The sequence below is a fragment of the Orbilia oligospora genome (genome assembly GCF_000225545.1).
Source record: "Orbilia oligospora ATCC 24927 unplaced genomic scaffold scaffold00006, whole genome shotgun sequence".
Taxonomy (NCBI): Eukaryota; Fungi; Ascomycota; class Orbiliomycetes; order Orbiliales; family Orbiliaceae; genus Orbilia; species Orbilia oligospora.
This window is the reverse complement of record NW_011645563.1, coordinates 1,164,324-1,182,187: the sequence shown is the minus strand read 5'-3', so window position 1 is coordinate 1,182,187 and position 17,864 is coordinate 1,164,324. Positions and strand designations below refer to the sequence as shown.

Below are 17,864 nucleotides of genomic sequence, written 5' to 3'. Positions count from 1 at the left end.
CATTGGAATGCAAAATTTACCTCCCCTCTAAACTTCGATATAATCTTATGACGAAACGATCGCCTTTCTCCTCCTCCTCCTCCTCCTTCTTCTTCTGGTTTTTTCTTTTTCGGCCTATAACCAGCTTATCGATTTATAGGATCGGTAGGGCACGAGGGATAAGATAGTTAGAGCCACCAGTGCTATCATTACAGTTATTCAATGTATGTGCAGGCATGTAGATATGTATGTACATTAAAGAAGAAGAAGCCAATGCAAAGGAGCAAAAAGGGATCTGCTGGGCCATCCACCATTAAGGAACAAACAATTAACAAAATTACCATTACCTCGTCATAAAAGCGGACAACTTTCCGTCCCCTGATGAAACATTTACAAAAAGTCATTCAAGCACTGTAGCCACCGCCTACCTCCCCAACATACAATCTCAGCACCGACCATGGAATATTTAAACAAGGTACTCTAACCAGTAGCATCTCTACAAAATAAAGTAAGGCAACAGTTGTTGGGGCTCGTAACAGCCGCCGAAAATTTTTTGATCCGGCCGAGTGTTAATCTCAAAGCCCCTCAACTTACAGGAGCCTCCAGGGTTTCGAAGCCAACATTGAAGGAAGCAGGGAAACAGAACTTCGGTTGCTGCAAGAGCCACGTTGCTCGGAGTAAATGTATTTGAGGTGCGACATAGTATATTGCTTTCGATCGGCATTCCTTTGGAATTGATATGCCAAAGGAATCCTGTCATAGAACATTCGAAGAAAAAAGGATCGATGTCGAAGGATTGATGCAGCTCCACACGTGGCTGACCTCCCTCAGCCCAGATCCCTGCACAAAAAGCCATCCAACATGTCTAACATTTTAAAACCTCTTGAGATGTTTTATATTTTGAGAGGCCCTAGAATAATAAGAGTGAAAGCGTCATAGGTTGATCCAGGAAGAACCCATTCCATGAAGTTTCTAAACATGTTGGATTCTACCCCGAGAATCCTGGCAATATGACTTGTCGAAAGTTTCAAAGTCACTGTACATGCCAGCCTTTCTTCTTGAGTCGGCAAGTTCCTCTTTCGTCGATCCGAATACCAGATGAAGTCTGCCAAGGTGGATTGAGAAAGCTGGTTTTTGCTGTTTTTTTCTCCTTTGGCCTTGGTTCTGTTCCATTTGGTGCTGTTGATTGGGAACCTGGTTGTCAGGCTGCAGCTGCCTGAATGATACAGCTTTAGAATTACTGGTGTTAGGCCGAGAGTCTTTTGCCCGTGATACCGTAGTCTGGGCGGAGCTCTTAGATAAATACGGCGGTGAAGGGCCTTGCCGTGCCATAGAAGGTTTCCGCTCAGAACGCATACTCGAGCTTCGAAGCTCGGGCTTGTGATTCGAAAGATTAGTTTCCTTCAATCTGTGCCGTGGGTTATTTGGCTCTGATCTGTTTATTTTCTTTTCTACAGACTTTGGACATGGCAAAAGAGGCAATGGTTTCTCAAGTAGAGAAAGTGGTGAACGTTGGTCAATTGGAGATTCAGTCCGGCGCCTCGAAGTATCCTCTAATTCGTAAACCATTGTATGATTCGAAAGCCCCGTATGAGGCCCAAAAGATTCCGCCGGTGACTGAACTTCCATCGGCTCAAATTGAATGGCAAGGCCAGCATCCCGTTCTTGAAACGACGGGAGAAAATAGATTTGGCCATTATTAGGCGTTAAAGGAGAAATATCGCTAACACTTGAAGAAGAAGAACTCGACCACGGTGAATTTAATGCCGAGCTAATCTTCGATGCATCGGAATTTTCATATGGAAATGGTTGCTGCCCATGCCGCTCATACCGAGCTGATTGGATGGGCGGAGGAGGCGGGGGCCGTGGAACAGTTTCCAATGCCCGTCTCAAATTTGGTGTAGACCTAGATGCTATCTAAGCCACAAAAGTCAAGTTAGTCCAGTGGAAACTTTCGAATAATTGGAATTTGGGATACACACTAGGTTCCCGCTAGGAGATCGATGTTCTCTGTGCCTCCGGGAGGGCTTAGTTCGCTCCTTTATTGTTATTTCCAACCTATCATATGTTGTCGTTCGGTATTCCGGATTTGATATTGATGAAACTACTTCCTTGCTCCTATATCGAGGGCTAGATAAAGCACTACTACTTGGATAAGTAGTTTCGATGTCATATGCATAGCGACCAGGTGCCGGGCTACTTGGGATTATTAACCGGAGCTCCATGGTATATATAGTCCGATTGGCCTAAAAAACCACTGGATCGATGTTTATAGATCCTACTCAGAGAAGATTGGAAACTCTTGACTGGGCTATATTTTGGTATTCCGGAATAACATATAATATATATCTGTATAGTTCTATATTAATTAACCAAGGAAGATAGTGAGATTCGATAGTCGATATGTTGGTCCTGGGTAGTCGAAAAAAATATTCCTTGCCCCCGGCGACGCCCACTATAACCCACTTTAGATCTAGACGACACCAAAGCCCCCGTTCAAAGGCCCAATGTCGACAATTCGATACTCGATATATAGCGATCCTCCAAATAGATCCGAAACTTCAAAACTTGTAGACGTCTTGAGTTGTGGTTGTAAATTGTGGTTTGTGTTGGGCTGTTACACAGAAACTCTTTCCCGAATAAGAACGTCAGGGACCCCAAATTCGTGTTGAAACGACCACAGAAAATCAAAAGATATAGACCGGCTGTAGGTTTATAAGGAATTCAACATATTTGAATATAAGCTTACGTTCTCCTATTCGATCTTCGTATACGCCACATCCTAAAGGAATGATACGCTTGACGTCTCAAATTGGCGCTTATGCGGACCGAACGCACCAAAAGGCGCTGTGGAGAGAGATTTCAAGCGCTGCGGGCCTTATCCGCCAATGAACTCTACACACCAATCGGCCAAGGGACCCCTCCAAGATTTGCATGAACATACATAGGGTCTCATTCATGCATTAGCATACGAGGTCAGTACAGTCTTACTACATACGACGAGGGCAAGCAGCATAGGAACCGCAAATAAATTTAGTATACACTGCCAACCTGAACATCCCTCTCCATCTTGTAAGCCTCGGCCCAACTTGGATTTTGGACCATGGCCCACCGCAGCATGGGTCACGGACAGCGGTATATTACATTAGGTAACTGGCATGCTGACTCCACGCTCATGTGCGTTGCGGGTGTCCCTGATTTCGCCAGCATCAATCTGTGGTAACGGTCTTTGCCTGCCTAAAAAATAAAAAAAAACACTTCGTACTTTGCGACATCAAACGCTCAACCCTGTTATCTCGCTCAATATCTCCATTATAGATTGGAAGTATAAACCAATAACGTTATCGATTCCCCTGAGGCACGTTTTTTTTTCATGTCATCGACCAAGGATATCTGTTTATTCATCATTTGCTTGATGAGGCAAGTGGGAAGTGGCTTTGCCCTGAGGCTGCCTCCCATGTGAGGGAATGGCGGGAAAATACGGCGACTGATGGAGACATGGGAAGGGCTTGCATGGGGGTGCCAGATAGATAGCGATTTGTCAATCTTTTTCGGGGAACGTCCTCGAAAAGCCCTATCACGTTTTGGGGTATCACGATTTAGGTAGAGGTACATGCGAAGGCCCGCCGTCCTGATCAGACACCCATTGCCCTGGAACCACGGCATGCAGAGCGCAAAAATGACGAACCGTCGACGTGTTTGATTTCAAGGGCTAATTTTAGGAAGGGTGGAATACTTTTAGACCCCAAGCATTTCGTTTATTTTATACTAAAGTCGTCGCATGAGCTCGTACATGCAATGCAGATGGCTAGACTAGGGATGTCGGACGGGAGATACAGAAGGAAACTTCCAATATAATTTACGCTCCGTTCGCTAGTTTTGTAGATCTCTCAACTGTCCGCCTTTCCCCCCTCCAAGGCGTATGTGCACTCTGTTCTGGTCTGTGATAGCCTTTTTCTTCGGTGTTTCCCGGAGATATTTGGATTCAAATTTAAATATTTCACGAGATTTCATTTTTGTTTTCGAATATGATCATGTAGCAACCTAGAATTTTAAAACATGACTCTGATCGGATATTGTATACTGTGCGTATGTGCGTATAGTACTCCTGCATCTGAACACGAGAAGGTCGTACTGAGATGTTTCTTCCGATACATGTAACGTCAAATGCTGCACTTGCGAACGGTACAGTGGCCATGGCCTCTCTGGATTGACACACACATCTGTGTCCCATAACCAAGACACAGGAACCGCTGGAGATGATCTTAGCCAGAAAACTCGAGTTCCCGGCCGATATATAGCAGCGATCACTTCCTAAAAAAACCCAGACATTGCAGGAGGTCTCCAGGTTTCTGGAAATGGGACTGATCAGATGTCTCTAAAAGTCTGCCGGGCGGAACAAGTTTCTCTCGGGACCAATGAGAGCGAGGACGTGACATTGTACCATACCGACAAACCATAACTACGGCTAAGTCAACGGATAAGATTGATTTGACAGCTTGCCCAGGTTTCGTACGGTAGTTGTTTATTCAAATGCCCCAGGACACACGCCCCAAAAAAAAAAAAAAAAAGTTAATGTTCTATGGAAATCCATATGGCAAAATTGGCGAGTGCCTATAGTACACCGCAAATATGAACTTATTCTCCTACGTTGTATAATAGTATGAGCGCTTTAGACGTCTCCAATAGGCATATATTCCGGATGCATGTATTCCGCCCCATAAGAAAGCAGATAGTTAGTCGGTTAATTGCGAACGAATTAACTGCACCTGCCTCAAACACAACCTGTCACACTAACCCAACCGACTTATAATGGCTTGATGATAATGGATGACACCCGGAAACCACATCCATCCGCTCGTGGTGGTGGGATCGGGTCCACGAAAGACAAGACAAATCCCCTTTTTCCCTTCCGTCCTTCTATCGCGACGAGCACAGGTGCGGGAAATAAGCCTCCCCTTTTTTTTTCTGTTTGGACAGTTCTCAGTAAGCGAGAACGCAATTCTCCGAATACAATCCTCGTATCGAAATGGCACGCCCTTCGAAAGTGAGGTCTTGTGTCTCCACAAACGTAAATAGGTTGTCACTGCAATCTTGCATCAGTACGTTTTTACGCTTAAGTTTGTGTCGTCTCTCGAAGGCTTCCACATTCCGTAAAAAGGAACGCCGAGCATATCTTGTATGTACGCCTTCCATCGAGTAGCAACAGGCGACTCGGGCTTAGGCAGCCACACTTTTCTTGGGCCGAAGGTGGATCTCTGGCTTTTGGCTTTACACGATCCCTTCCTTTTCGTCATTGCCACCAGGCTGATGGTTCAGAAAGAACCAGAATCAGGGTTCAATCCGTGGTATGCACATGGCCCATGTGAGAGGGGCACTCTATCCTTGTTTCTCACAGATGGTGGGTTCGATTCTGCAGACAAGAGCCACTCAGACCAATAAGCAGATGTGGGGAGTAGGGAAAAGCGAATATACACGCCGGCCCTCTTTTGATCGCATGCGCACACATCTGCATGTCGACAGAGCTGGGAAGTATTTGCTTTGTGCGATGTGTATATCATGCCATCTTGTGAAGGCTAGGTTGCCAGTTATGTCTCCAGGTTGCGATACGAGATGCACCTCAAGGATTAAATGCCCCGAGAACATTCGAACGTGGTTGTTAATTAGGATGTTTTGTCGAAACAAACCAGGTATTCGAATGTATATGCTTCCGTGCAGCCGAAAAACAATGATATTTTCCGCCGCAGGCACGTTTTCGGGCAGGCCTGTCAGAAGACGCTTAAGACAAGCTCTTCTCATACATTAGCTCAACTTTAACTTCCCACCTGAAAACCTCAACAGCTTTGTGCCGACGGAAACCTCTCTAAATCATGCTGTATTATTCCGTATACTCAATTATTTCCTCTTTCGTCGCACACGGCACGATCCTCTGGATTTATGTAACTCGGAATGTTTGTAGAAAGTACCACTGACACGCGGTTTTTACCACGAGGCGATGGTCCTTAATAAATGTTGGAGCAATTCGGAGAAAATTTGCGGAAAAATCAAGCCCGCCACGTTGCCATTGGGTTCCTCTTAACGGGGTAATATAAGAATGCAAAAAAGGTGGTTCACCCGATAACAATTAGCAGCTCGGCTCGCGGTCCCGAACGAGGGAAAGCACGATATCTGCTATCCAGAGCCTGTTTGCAAGGTTAACCTTGTTTCAAGCCCAAAGTTCAAAAACAGAGGACGGCACAGACTGTGTCTTAGATGGAAGAAGAAGTCCAATAAAAAGGCTTCGAAAACGGCCACACACGGTGCACTGGGCGGACCCACTTTACGTCACAGGGCTTCGAGGATGTTGAAATTGAAGGGAGCTTGAAAGTTTGGGAGCGTTGAAACACAAATTTATAGGGAACGGGGCCGTCGCGCTCGGATTCCAATAGAAAATCTTTAGTTCCCGGGAATCTAGGCGCCCCCGATCGGCTCTTTCTCTCGTGGCTGCGGCTTAACACGTTCTCGCAGGAACGGAGAGGAGGTTCCCACATGGCAGGCCACCCAAGATCAGACGACAAACTCGAGAGATACGAACGAGTATCCCAATACATACAACATGCTAAGTTGGAAAATGTCTGCAGGATTGCACACTGCATAGTGTGTAGCGAGAACATGCCTGCCCAATTCCTCCACAAAACGCTTACACACCTCGTCTAATTGGACGATGACGGCTAAAATGTCTCACCCAAACAGATCGGAGAGATAGATATGTATGTCGATAGCGAAGGTGCGGGATTTGATCTGCAATGCGGGTTATCGAGGTTTCGGTATTGAGGTTCAGCGGGGAGGAATGTTTGTGTCATGATATTGCATCCGTTGTAACTCACACGGGAAGGCCCAAGGGCGCTTTGGAAGTCACTGATTACTCGCAATTAATTGCGGTTTAATTCGTCTGATAGTCGCTATTCGCGTTTGAGAAAAATTGGAGGCTATAACAGGCGAACTTGCAGTCCATCCGGAGTACCCCGTGTCATGTGGAGAGAGGGAGAGCGCTAGACCTACATTCTCTCGTCGTTACAGAGAAATTTTCAATGTCGGAAAACACCATCCATAGAGTGGAAGGTCCTTGCGCATCTGGCAGATTTCGGCTGCTTGGACCTAACTGAACTGAACCCTACAAAATCATAACACGAGGGCGGCGGTGATATTGAATTGCGGGGGTAAGCCATTCTCGCCTAGGACAAGGGTTTCTGGATTCCCAGAATCTGCACGGCACGCTCCACAACGTTTACCGTACCAAACTTTGCTTGTCGCCAGGGTGAATAAAATAAGATTTTGTGAAGGGCGAAAATTTACAGCCTCAAGTAGCATTTCTTATTTGTGTGCACACATGGAAAATGAGGGACACATGTATCACCACCCTCAAGGGTCATGATATTTCCGATATACGCGCAATATTGCAAGTTTCAAGGAAGCCAGGCTCAATGGTGGCTGACAGGGAAGGAATAGATCCTACCCTCGTTGATCTCGAGCTCGAATAAAAATATGAAATCCTACCTTGCGGTTCAATGTAGCGGCACGATCGGTGCCGAGGGCCATTTAACCTAAAGACACAATATACGAATTTGACTGGACTCGTAATGCTTCGAATAGAACTTGTTAACATTTGTCTAGTTTCTGGAAAAACCGAGGTACTACTATATGAAAAGGAAGGTCCTGGCTATGTCAGCGCGCCACACTTCAGACAAGATTCCGAATAAACTTGGCAAGCGTGTTTGCATCCCAGATCATTGAAATCTTAGATCCTAGTTCCCAGTTACTAGCCAAATGCGTGGCCATTCAAATGACTGCACGATTAGAGCCCTTGAAAAACGTCCCAAATGATCTTGCAGTTTGGCCCGGCCGACAACATCACCGTGTCCCAGGCTCTGATCCCAGTGGTCTGGATAATGGGACAGCCCTCGGAGTTAAGCAGTACGTAATTGCATCCAGTCGATGACAGTTCCCGTCGATGCCTTGATCGTTCCGAGACTTTATTCTTTCCGAGGCGGTAGACCAGAATTTCCTCAGGGAAAACCTGCAAATGGTATTCACACCATCTTGCATTCCTTCGCAATTAATTCGATCGCCATGCGAGAGAGGGGAACGATTGGCGAACGAAGGCTCGCCATGCAGCCACGGAACATGTTCGAAGCACTCTCGTGCGTCAGAATGGTGGATCCTGTGCACGCCAAAGCAAAAGGAAAGAAAATGCGCATATGCTGTACACAGTTGAAGAGAAGTCCCCGGTGCCGATCGTTGCTTCCACGATTGCCCATGGCCCGCCGCCGCAAGATTTTGGCGCCCGCCGGCAGTTAAAGACATTTCGCACCAACCCGTCCATATTTTCCCTAAGTTCCAGATGCAGTAAGCAGGTCCCTAACTTTTTTTTGCTTGTCGGCAGCTAGAAACTATTAGCCACTCGCCCTGAGCATTCCAAGGCAAAAAAAATAAAAAATATGTGTTCCTGAAAATACTAACTTTTCGCTATAATATTGAAAACAATATTTTAATCGCAAGGAAAATTTTGTCACGTTTCTTTTCCATTATAATTAATTCTGCCGTGGAGTAACAAGGTTTCAGGGCCATGCGAGCTTGATAGTTTCAGAGGTCGTATGGGGAGACGTACCTGCAATTTATCGATTCGAATTGTGGCTTTCCTTCCGCAAGCCCAAGATTTTGGAGGCTGAACGGAGGGCAAAGTCAAGATGCTTCGCACGAAATAAGTCCAACCTTAATTGACTAGCACATATTGAACAAGGACAGCATTTCCCCCAGGACCATCTGGTCTTTGCGTGTGGATCACGGAGCGGAGGGGGAAAAACAAATCATCTCTGACAGTCCCACTCCCGTTGCATTGTAAACTAGCGAATTAGGCATGTGTGCACATAGATTTGGAGATTCCAAATATGTTTATCGCAAAAGTCAATCGATATTTGGACCCGATAGAGGGGCAAGGCGCGAGAGCTGGCGCATTTCAGCCAACTTCTCGGCGCTCCCTTTTGACAATTGCAATTCAATCGGAAACAACAATTGATCAACTTGTAAATTATAGACCGGACCGTTGAAAAGCGACCCATGGTTTTCCTGCCGCATTCCTTTATTTGATACCTTTTCGAGAAAGAGATCCGAGAGTCAATCGGACATGGAGTCGGCCTGGGAAAGATCCAACGTGTTATGCTCGTTATTGAATTGACAGGATAAGGGGGGGTCGAACGTTGGATGACCATGGGAATATGTGCTAGGAATGCGGTGGATAACTCTAATTATCTAGCCCAAAAGGATACACTATGGTATCGTAGAATTGATTACTCCCCTCTCTCTGTGTGTCTCGCGCGGTGGGAAGAGAATTAAGAGAATGTTGTTCGGGATACCCTGGAGCTTAGATGCACCCGCTTATGCATTTTCACTTGCTCACGCCATATCACTCCTGAAATCTCCCACACTAGTGCCTTTGCAATTGCAACTGTTGAACGGTAACCCAAAAACAAGATGGCCGAATAACCCATGGCAAATGACCACCTGGAAAGACCTGTTTCATGGGAGCCCGATGGTAACGGACTAAAAGACTAGTACATGTACCTGTACCTCCCCTTACAACTTTGCCGAGAAATTGCTTCTGTTCGCCTACCACACCCGTCCGCCAATCTCCCCGCAGCCAGCACAAGCAATATAGCAGCAGCCACTATCTCTAAATTCAATTATTATAATGTCGCCTCATTCGTTGCAGGAAACTATTTTTCGTCCTGGAGCCTATTCGAAGGTCCTTTTCTTTTCTTGAAAGCTTTTTAGGGCAGCTCAACATCAGACCTCCTCAAGCATCCAGCCGGCCAGCAGCTACTCGATATCCGACCTTAAAGCCTTGTGACATACATATACATATATTGAACCCACCTTGGAGAACCCGACTACTCCTTGGTTACCGAAAACCGTTTTCTTGGGGCCCATGCTCTTGAACTTGTCAATTTGTGTTCCTGCGAATCTCACCTAGGCAAGCTAACCCGCAGGAAGTCTACCACCAATAGTCTTCCAGTTGGGTACATACTTTATCTACTTCAAGGACACCACCTCGAAAATTCTTTTTTTAAAAAAAAATTGTCCGCAGTTCTATTTTATCTGTTTTTATTATTTTGGAACACTCGACCGACCTATTCTCTGTCTGGTTCGACTATACATCCGAAGCTCAGGCAAAAATCCGAAGAAACGTTAATTATTGGAATTTAACCGTTCGCGAATAAAAAACCGAATGTGTCGTTTTGGTACCTCGACGGAAAAAAAAGTTGGACAACTTAATAGTTATTAGGGTCTCTCGTTTCTCTCTCCCCTTCGCCTCCCTGGTCCTGCAGTAGACATTCATTAGGTTGCGGAGCCCGTCTGCTAGTGGTGGATAAAGATTTTTCTCTTTCTTTCTTCTCGTGAAGCACATCGTACTGCGTAACTCGAAATTCAACCAGGCCAAAATCTCGTGGGAATAACCTCAGAAAACCGATTTCAAAAGGATATATTTGTTGTTGGCTGAGTCCAATATCAAGCAAGAAAATACTTGCCAGATGCACCCATCCGTCGGTAGCGTCGTATCGCCATTACTCTCGCCCCCTTCGTCTGAGTACAATTCTTCGTTGAAAAATTCTGGCTCGGACTGTCTGAAGGAGAGGCAGGAAGCGTACAAATCTGGTGGGCCACAAAACTATCCTCTCTCGCCAATGTCCAATTCGACCCCGCCTCTGCCATATCGATCAAGTTATCCCTCAGCTTCGACACCGAATGGCATTGCAAGATCACCAACCACAGACCACTATGCCACCCAACAGGCGCCAACGGCTGGTCCTGGCTCGAGGCTTACTTTATCAACAGATACAGTAGCGGCGGCAAGAATAACAAGCCCGACAAGTGATCCAAATGCTCATCTGCCTGTGACACCGTCGGGGTATCGATCTCGTCCTGAGTTTTCGTCCCCAACATCACAGCGCCCCGAAAGTCAATCATCCTATTTTTCTTCTCACCAGTCACCTCGACAGCAGCCTTTCTCTCCACCACAGCAACCCCCTAGAAGGGCTAAGGCACATGTTCCATCTGCATGTGTGAACTGTAAAAACGCCCACCTAGCTTGTGATGGTAAGTTGTACACCCACATAGAGTCCCCTTTTTGTTTTGCAGTCTCGGTTCCGTATAGGGGGGTGTATGGGGCCGCCGAGGTACAAACAACCTCGACAAGTGTAAAAACCCCTTCACCCTCCCTGCACACTCGAAAACCCGATATGAAAGTTTTACCTCATCAGAGCTCTATATTCAAGCTCTAGTGATGATCATCTGTGACATCCTGCGTTGGGAATGTTGGCTTTTAAAAATCGTTGCTCTTGGTGGCTGCTTTTCGAGTTAAATTGCTAATTTAACGACCCAAAATTAGTTCAAAGGCCCTGCCCACGCTGTGTATCAACGGGCAAGCAAGTAAGTTACCTTCACAAAAGAATGACCGGGAGGGATTAAGAAACCCTTCCGCCACCTAAATTATTTTACTGACTTCTCCCTCTCTGTGTTGCAGGACTCGTGCGTTGACGTTGAGCATAAGAAGAGAGGTCGTCCGCGTTTAAGGGATGTGCGGCATAGTTTTGAAGTGGCTAGGGCGATTGACTCGCGGTCTGGGTTGAACCTTGGAGGCGGGCTGCCCTCGCCCGGGTCGTTGAATGGCAGAGGAATGCGCTTACCCGGTCCCGACAGAGTGGGACGGACTTCTATCTCGTCTAGGACCGCACCATACGTCCTATCCGATCCCGCGAGGCAAGACTACTCCTCGCGATCCATGTTCACTGAACCGTTGCATATACCGCGCGGGCAGTCTTTCGAAGCAAATCAGTACATACCTCCCACGGCATTCCTTACGACAGATTTGGTAGTCGCTAGTTCAACCGGGGGGTTCCAAGATCTTTTGGGCTTTGCGGCTCACGATTTGAATCTGAGGAGGACCGTATACGACCTTGCTACCGACTCTCCAACTGATCTCAAGAATTTGGACCGTGTACTACGTTGCATCAAGGCAATAATACAGCAGGAAGATCCCCATTATAGAACCCCTGCCTCCCAGGATGTCTACAACGTTTTACAAAGGTCGAGTTCAATGGACTTACGGGCTGGTTTACGGGGAGGCCCTGTCATAGAAGAATATTTCGACTTTCGTAGATCCGATTCTGCTGTGATCAAGGGGTTTGCGAGGTTTTATCTGAGCAGGGCCAGCGTTTACTTTGTGGCGATGGAAGTAGCCGTTGTGAGGAACCGTTCATTCACGGGGCCGTCGACAACCAGGGCACCCGAAACACCGATATTTCCTCAGATACCGCACCGGGGTTCTGCGGATAGCATTCTTCCCCAGAGACTTCAGCGAAATAGGTCTTTCTCCTCGCCGCACTTCCCGCCTCAAAATCAGAAGATACCTCAAAACCCACCTGGACAGCCACAGCTATCAGCTCCAGTACAGCCGGCAACCTCTCGACCAATGGGTGTACAGGCAGCTCCTGTCCTGCCTTCTTCGTCAACATATCCGCCCCCAGCCGTTCAAACTCATAGACGAGATAACTCGATCGAAACATTGCAAACTCAACCGTCACACGGACATGGTTCTATATCTTCCCTCCACCAATATTCCATGTCGTCTTCATATACCTCGTCAATCGATACTCGAAACAGCTCGGCTTCAATTTTGTCCCCTGGTGTCGGGCCGATGTATGCATCTCCTACCGAATTAACACCCCGAACCGAACATATCCAATTACCACCGCTTCGTAGCCTCCCAGCGGTTGGAAATCCACAGAGGGACCATGAATCTCGGGGCCACGGAATTCAAGCAAGTCCCATTGAAAGAGACGCGCGAAGAGATAGCGGCCCAGGCCCCGACCCTGCAATACCCAGACGCGGAAGGATTGGACTCAAAGAAATCATGGAGTGAAACTTCCAGAAAGCAAAAAAAAAACAAGAACGAAACCAGAAAAGCAGAATGTATCTTTCGCGATTAATTCGCAGATTCAAAACCTAGAGGTTCCCCGACAACAGACAAACTCACCGCTTCTACTAACTATTTGTACATTTTATTATTTTTCAATATCTTCTCACACCCTTTTCCGCGATCAAACTTATCGATCTGCGATTCTTCCTTTGCTCTCTCTTTCTTTCCTTTCCTTTTCTTTCTTTGTTTATTGTCCATATTGCGCTTTGTTTCTCAAGATATCCTGGTAGTGTCGTTTTTTCCATTTGGGTTCAGAAAAAGGCGTTCTGGGGTTTCAATTGATATTTTCAGGGACCAAATTTTTTTTTTCTTCTGTCCGCTTCTGCATTTGCTTGTTCCAAAAATTCGGCGTGCATCCTGATATACGGTGTCGAAGGTGATAAGGGGTAGTGTCCAGCTTGACACTTTTGCTATTTTTATATTGCTGTCTATTTATGTTGCAAGTTGCCGAAATCCAGTAGTCGAACAAGTTAAATATCGATATATCGTCGACACATAATTCTTTCCCTTTTTCATAGAATGGAAATACCCATTCAAAACCCACTTATTCTTTGTTTTAACTGAAGATTGTTAAGTTATAGAAAAGAAAGGAAAAGTTATTCAAAAAACAAAAGATAAAAAATTTTCGTTCGTGTTCTTTTACATCTTTCATGTCAGATAGTCTGCAAAACTAAAATGAAAACGCTCACCTTCCTCGCTCTAAACTCCAACCTATTCGGAAAGAATACCTGTGACACAGAACTAGTCGGAATGTTTTGCTGGTGCCACAGCCCGGGAATCTGAACCCGTACCGTTTTCCGACTGCGACATAATTTGCGTTGCGCTGTTGTTGAAAGTGTTGAAGATATGTTGAAAGAATGGGTCGAAGGGAAAAGTTTTCCAAGTCTCTCAACCGGAAAACTTTTTGAATCCAACCGGTAGAAATCAATTCTTGGAAAAAAATCAAAAGGCTCAGACAGGAAAATTCCGTAGACTTTATACTGTAAAGTCCCCGATACCTGAGGCTTTTTTCAGGGGTATTATACCTATGAGCTCTTCGAAATATCGAACGGGCCTGGGCACACTGCAAGGAACCGGACGGTATCACTATCGAGACATGTCGATACGGTTTAACCAAAAAGGCACACCCTTCTGCGACTCTCCCATGGGAAACTGGAGAAACCTGCTGCGAGGTTGCCTTGCGTCGTGCGTGAAGTGTCGGGCCACTCTACGGTTCTGTCCAATGATTGGCTGAGAAACCGCCTCCAGCTAACCACTTTCTCCCCGCCCACTCAATAAATTCTCCGAAAAGCAAGGGCAGCCAGCACACAAATGGGCCTGAGAGTGGGTTAGAAAAACAAAAAAGATCCAACACTTCATTCCACCTGGGATCCTATGCCCGTGGTGGGTTGCGAAGGGGTGTACTCCGTCGGAAATTGAAACGTAACAGTGACAACGATCTGTCGTGATAAAGGGGAAAAGGGAACTAAAAACATTAAAATCCGAATGTCGACCATGTTGTAGAACCTCGTATTTAAGTCGGTGATAGGTGGGCTATGCCGGTTTTATCAGCGTTTAGGAAACCGAATTCGCAGATTTTAAAAAGGAAGACTTGAGAAAAATCGGTGTGACGAGAGAGAGGTGCTGCAATATTTATACAAAGTTCAAGAGAAGGTCCATTTAAAAGTTTTGCAGCCTGGTCACATAGCTCAAGAACCCTGTTCCTAGTTTCCCGGCTTAATTAAATGAGGCCTTTGGAAAGCTGCAGGTCGAGCACCATCGTCACCTTGGAACCTCGTTACCTTCCGCCAGGGATACTCCTTGCGATCGCCATCTTCAAATGTAAATGAGGATTGGTTACCTAGGCTCTAAAGCTATCTGGCTGTCCGATGACTGGCTAGGAGAACAACCGGAATTTCTTGGGGGTCGAAAGAGTCGCTGTGCTGCCGAAGAGAGAAAGAACTTCCAAATCTCTTATCATTAATTTCATCTTACCTGAGAAAAACCCTGAGCGAATGCTCACATACATATAATGCTAGGTGGGATGGCCCAGACATGGCCCGATTGGGTCCGTGGTAGTACTCTCGGGTGAACATCCCGTCGACATAGGCACTATGCACACTATGCATGCAAGATCTGTAGCCTTTCTTTCGCTAGCAGGCCACCCCCAAGCTGCAGCTGTACTTTAGCTCTGCAACCTCCCGGTATGCATAGATGCCTGCCGATAGACCACGGGTAATACTAGACGGGAGGGTTGCAGAGATATCCCAGTCATAAGGTGATATCTCGTAGCGAAGGTTCCCTTGTCGCCTGCCCCGACTCACTCTTCGATTCGAAGACCTTTTTCATACGTCCACTTCCTCCTCCTGAATTCTGGAGTGGCCTTCACTACCCCGCCATAAATAACGATTGCTTGCGATTTAGTGCTTGCGGCGACATGTCGGCACAAAGGAGAGCTTACTCAACGGTGTGTAATACATATGAGCTATGACCCTGTCGTGTTGACGTTGTGGTTATCATGAAACTCGTCTTCCTTTGAAGCAAGGTGGGTGAAGCTCGGCTAGGAAACCTGATACAATTAAATTGCGTATCGCAGCCCAGCCCGCTACCACCAAATTCGGAATCGCCTGTGTGTGAAATTAAAGTTTCTGGGCAATGGAATTGCATGCAATTTATCTGACGGAAAATAGTTCCTAATTGGGAGTCACAGGCTTGGTGCGATCGGTTTCATTTCGTTGACAGTATTATATAATTGTCTGACAGGTGTGAAGTCCGAAATTTCATACCAGAAGTTCTGAAGATGACAGCTTTGCGCATAAGCGGAACTTACATTACCATTGTAGCAACCTTTTAGCATCATCGGTTTCGGCTCATCTTACTCACGATTAGGCAAATTGGCAGCCAAGTTACTGGTAAATTATCTTTAAATTTGACTGCACAAAATCATGTCAGCAGACACACGCTGAAATTTGAAATCGAGTTACAACGCTCATCTCAATCACTTTTCTTATTAGTCTGATCACTCACGCATGGGAGCGACCCACGCAGATCTCACAATCCAGGTCGGTTTTAAATACGTATCGATCATTGTCGCACACATATATTGCAAACGACGAGCAGATATCATGATATATAATACTCGTAGGCAAAATACATCTGGAGTCGATATCGGGCTTCTTCTTCCCCTTTGTCGGCCGAAAATACTGACCACTTTCATATTTTATACCTTCATATATGGTACTTTACTCACTCTGTAATATCAATGTTCCAGGCTCTCAGACGTAATAACAGCATTCAGATATCGTACAGCAGCATCATGCGCAGCTCTCAGACCTCAGACCCACTCGGCTACAAAGTCTTGTTCTTTTGATTGGCTACAACGAGAACAGCTGCCTAGGATAAAATGATCGACATAGCGAAGTTACGCTATACCTGCACGCCGGACAAATTGGCGATACTTCGGCAACACTCCACGAATTCGAAATGATTCCAATGCTAGCCATGCCGGACAAGCCATATTTCCGCAATCTGAAGTCCAATACGAGGACGGACCGTTTGTTATCGTGGACGGCAAAACATTTAAGATTGAATGTTTTCCGGCAATTAATTGTTGAAGGCTTCAAACTCACAACTTTCGCGATATCATACATAGGTGTATCTTAGCTATGGTGCCAGGGGACCAACACTCACGGTCGCCGCGACAAACTGCTCCCAATCGGCAGCGCTAGTCTCAGAAAGATAATATTTTCCGGTTCAGCTGGCCAGCCTCGTACCGTTTCGGAGATAAAAAAGACATGCGTCGACACGGTTTCACCACATGGTCGCGTACGGATACATCGTCTAACACTAAAATCTAGGCTAGACTCGAATCCATGCGAATATTAACATATTAATATATTGCCAACACTGTGATAAGAGTATATACGTATACATCATATCCGGCTCTACTCAAGCAATAGCACAATTATATGATCGATATTTCTATTTTGGACTTCAATCGGCCGAAATTGATAGTATTTTTCATACGAATTCCAGCAGATGGTTAACAGTTATTAACCAGAATATCTTCTGCTTTCGAACCCCAAATTTCGTCCGGACGTTATTGCTTATCGGACTAACAAAGTGCGGGGAAATGACTCGTTATCGATTACGTATTGTATTTGAATATGTTACGAATTCGTGTATCAGGGAAAAGAACAAAGAAGGCCCGTGAGTTAAAACGATCACACCTCGTGGCGCAGTGTAGCGCAATATCTCTTCACCTGGCTTGTTGACCCTATCCCGTTTGGCCCCTAGAACTAGTTATCACACAGGCCGCATGATACATAAAATACCTTTAGTCGCTGATATTATTTCGGTGGGAGCCAGTCGGTTAAATCGGTTTCATCAACGCTACAATTTATACTTTTGACTGCAATTATATGAATAGCGCTGGATAGGCAGTCGGTAGCCACACAGAAGCGGCTCAAACTTCTAGGTGATATCTAGTATAAGCAATCATGCGATACGAGTGGTACTTTCAATTGATAGGATTGTTTTTTCTCTTGAAACTATACTTTTGGAACAGCTTGTCGCGACTATGGGTGTGCTCAATTACAATGCCGGTAGTCTCTTCTATTTATATACCCAGTAATTTCTTCAAATCCGAAAAAATGGAAGTAACAACCACATACATTCACCCGACGGAAGGAGTATTATGTGGTATGAGAATGTAAATTCTACGTCGTAGCTTGGGTAGATGTGTTAAACCATGAGCTGTCTGTAATAATCGAAGCTTTGATCGAGGTTTTGGTATATATACGCTTCAGTATTTAAGTACTTCGGTAGTACGTATCTTCATCTGGAGTCTGCAGATCTGCCAGGCCATATACTTATATATGCTAATTAATAT

At 45.7% G+C, this 17,864-nt stretch overlaps 3 protein-coding genes across 3 annotated transcripts; 2 read left to right on the top strand and 1 right to left on the bottom strand.

Moving 5' to 3' along the window:
* Window positions 1-951: 951 nt before the first annotated feature.
* On the bottom strand, window positions 952-2,204 carry AOL_s00006g362 (uncharacterized protein; the record flags this gene model as incomplete). Its single annotated transcript, XM_011119671.1, has 2 exons — window positions 952-1,896; window positions 1,962-2,204. The coding sequence occupies 2 exons, from the start codon at window positions 2,202-2,204 to the stop codon at window positions 952-954; spliced, it is 1,188 nt and encodes a 395-aa protein (XP_011117973.1).
* Window positions 2,205-7,953: 5,749 nt separating this feature from the next.
* AOL_s00006g361 (uncharacterized protein) lies at window positions 7,954-8,316 on the top strand (the record flags this gene model as incomplete). Its single annotated transcript, XM_011119670.1, has 1 exon — window positions 7,954-8,316. The coding sequence occupies one exon, from the start codon at window positions 7,954-7,956 to the stop codon at window positions 8,314-8,316; it is 363 nt and encodes a 120-aa protein (XP_011117972.1).
* A 2,231-nt stretch (window positions 8,317-10,547) lies between these two features.
* Window positions 10,548-12,937, top strand: AOL_s00006g360 (uncharacterized protein; the record flags this gene model as incomplete). The annotated part of the gene is made up of 3 exons (XM_011119669.1): window positions 10,548-11,112; window positions 11,405-11,445; window positions 11,540-12,937. 3 exons carry the CDS (start codon window positions 10,548-10,550, stop codon window positions 12,935-12,937), a joined length of 2,004 nt encoding a protein of 667 aa, XP_011117971.1.
* Window positions 12,938-17,864: the final 4,927 nt, after the last annotated feature.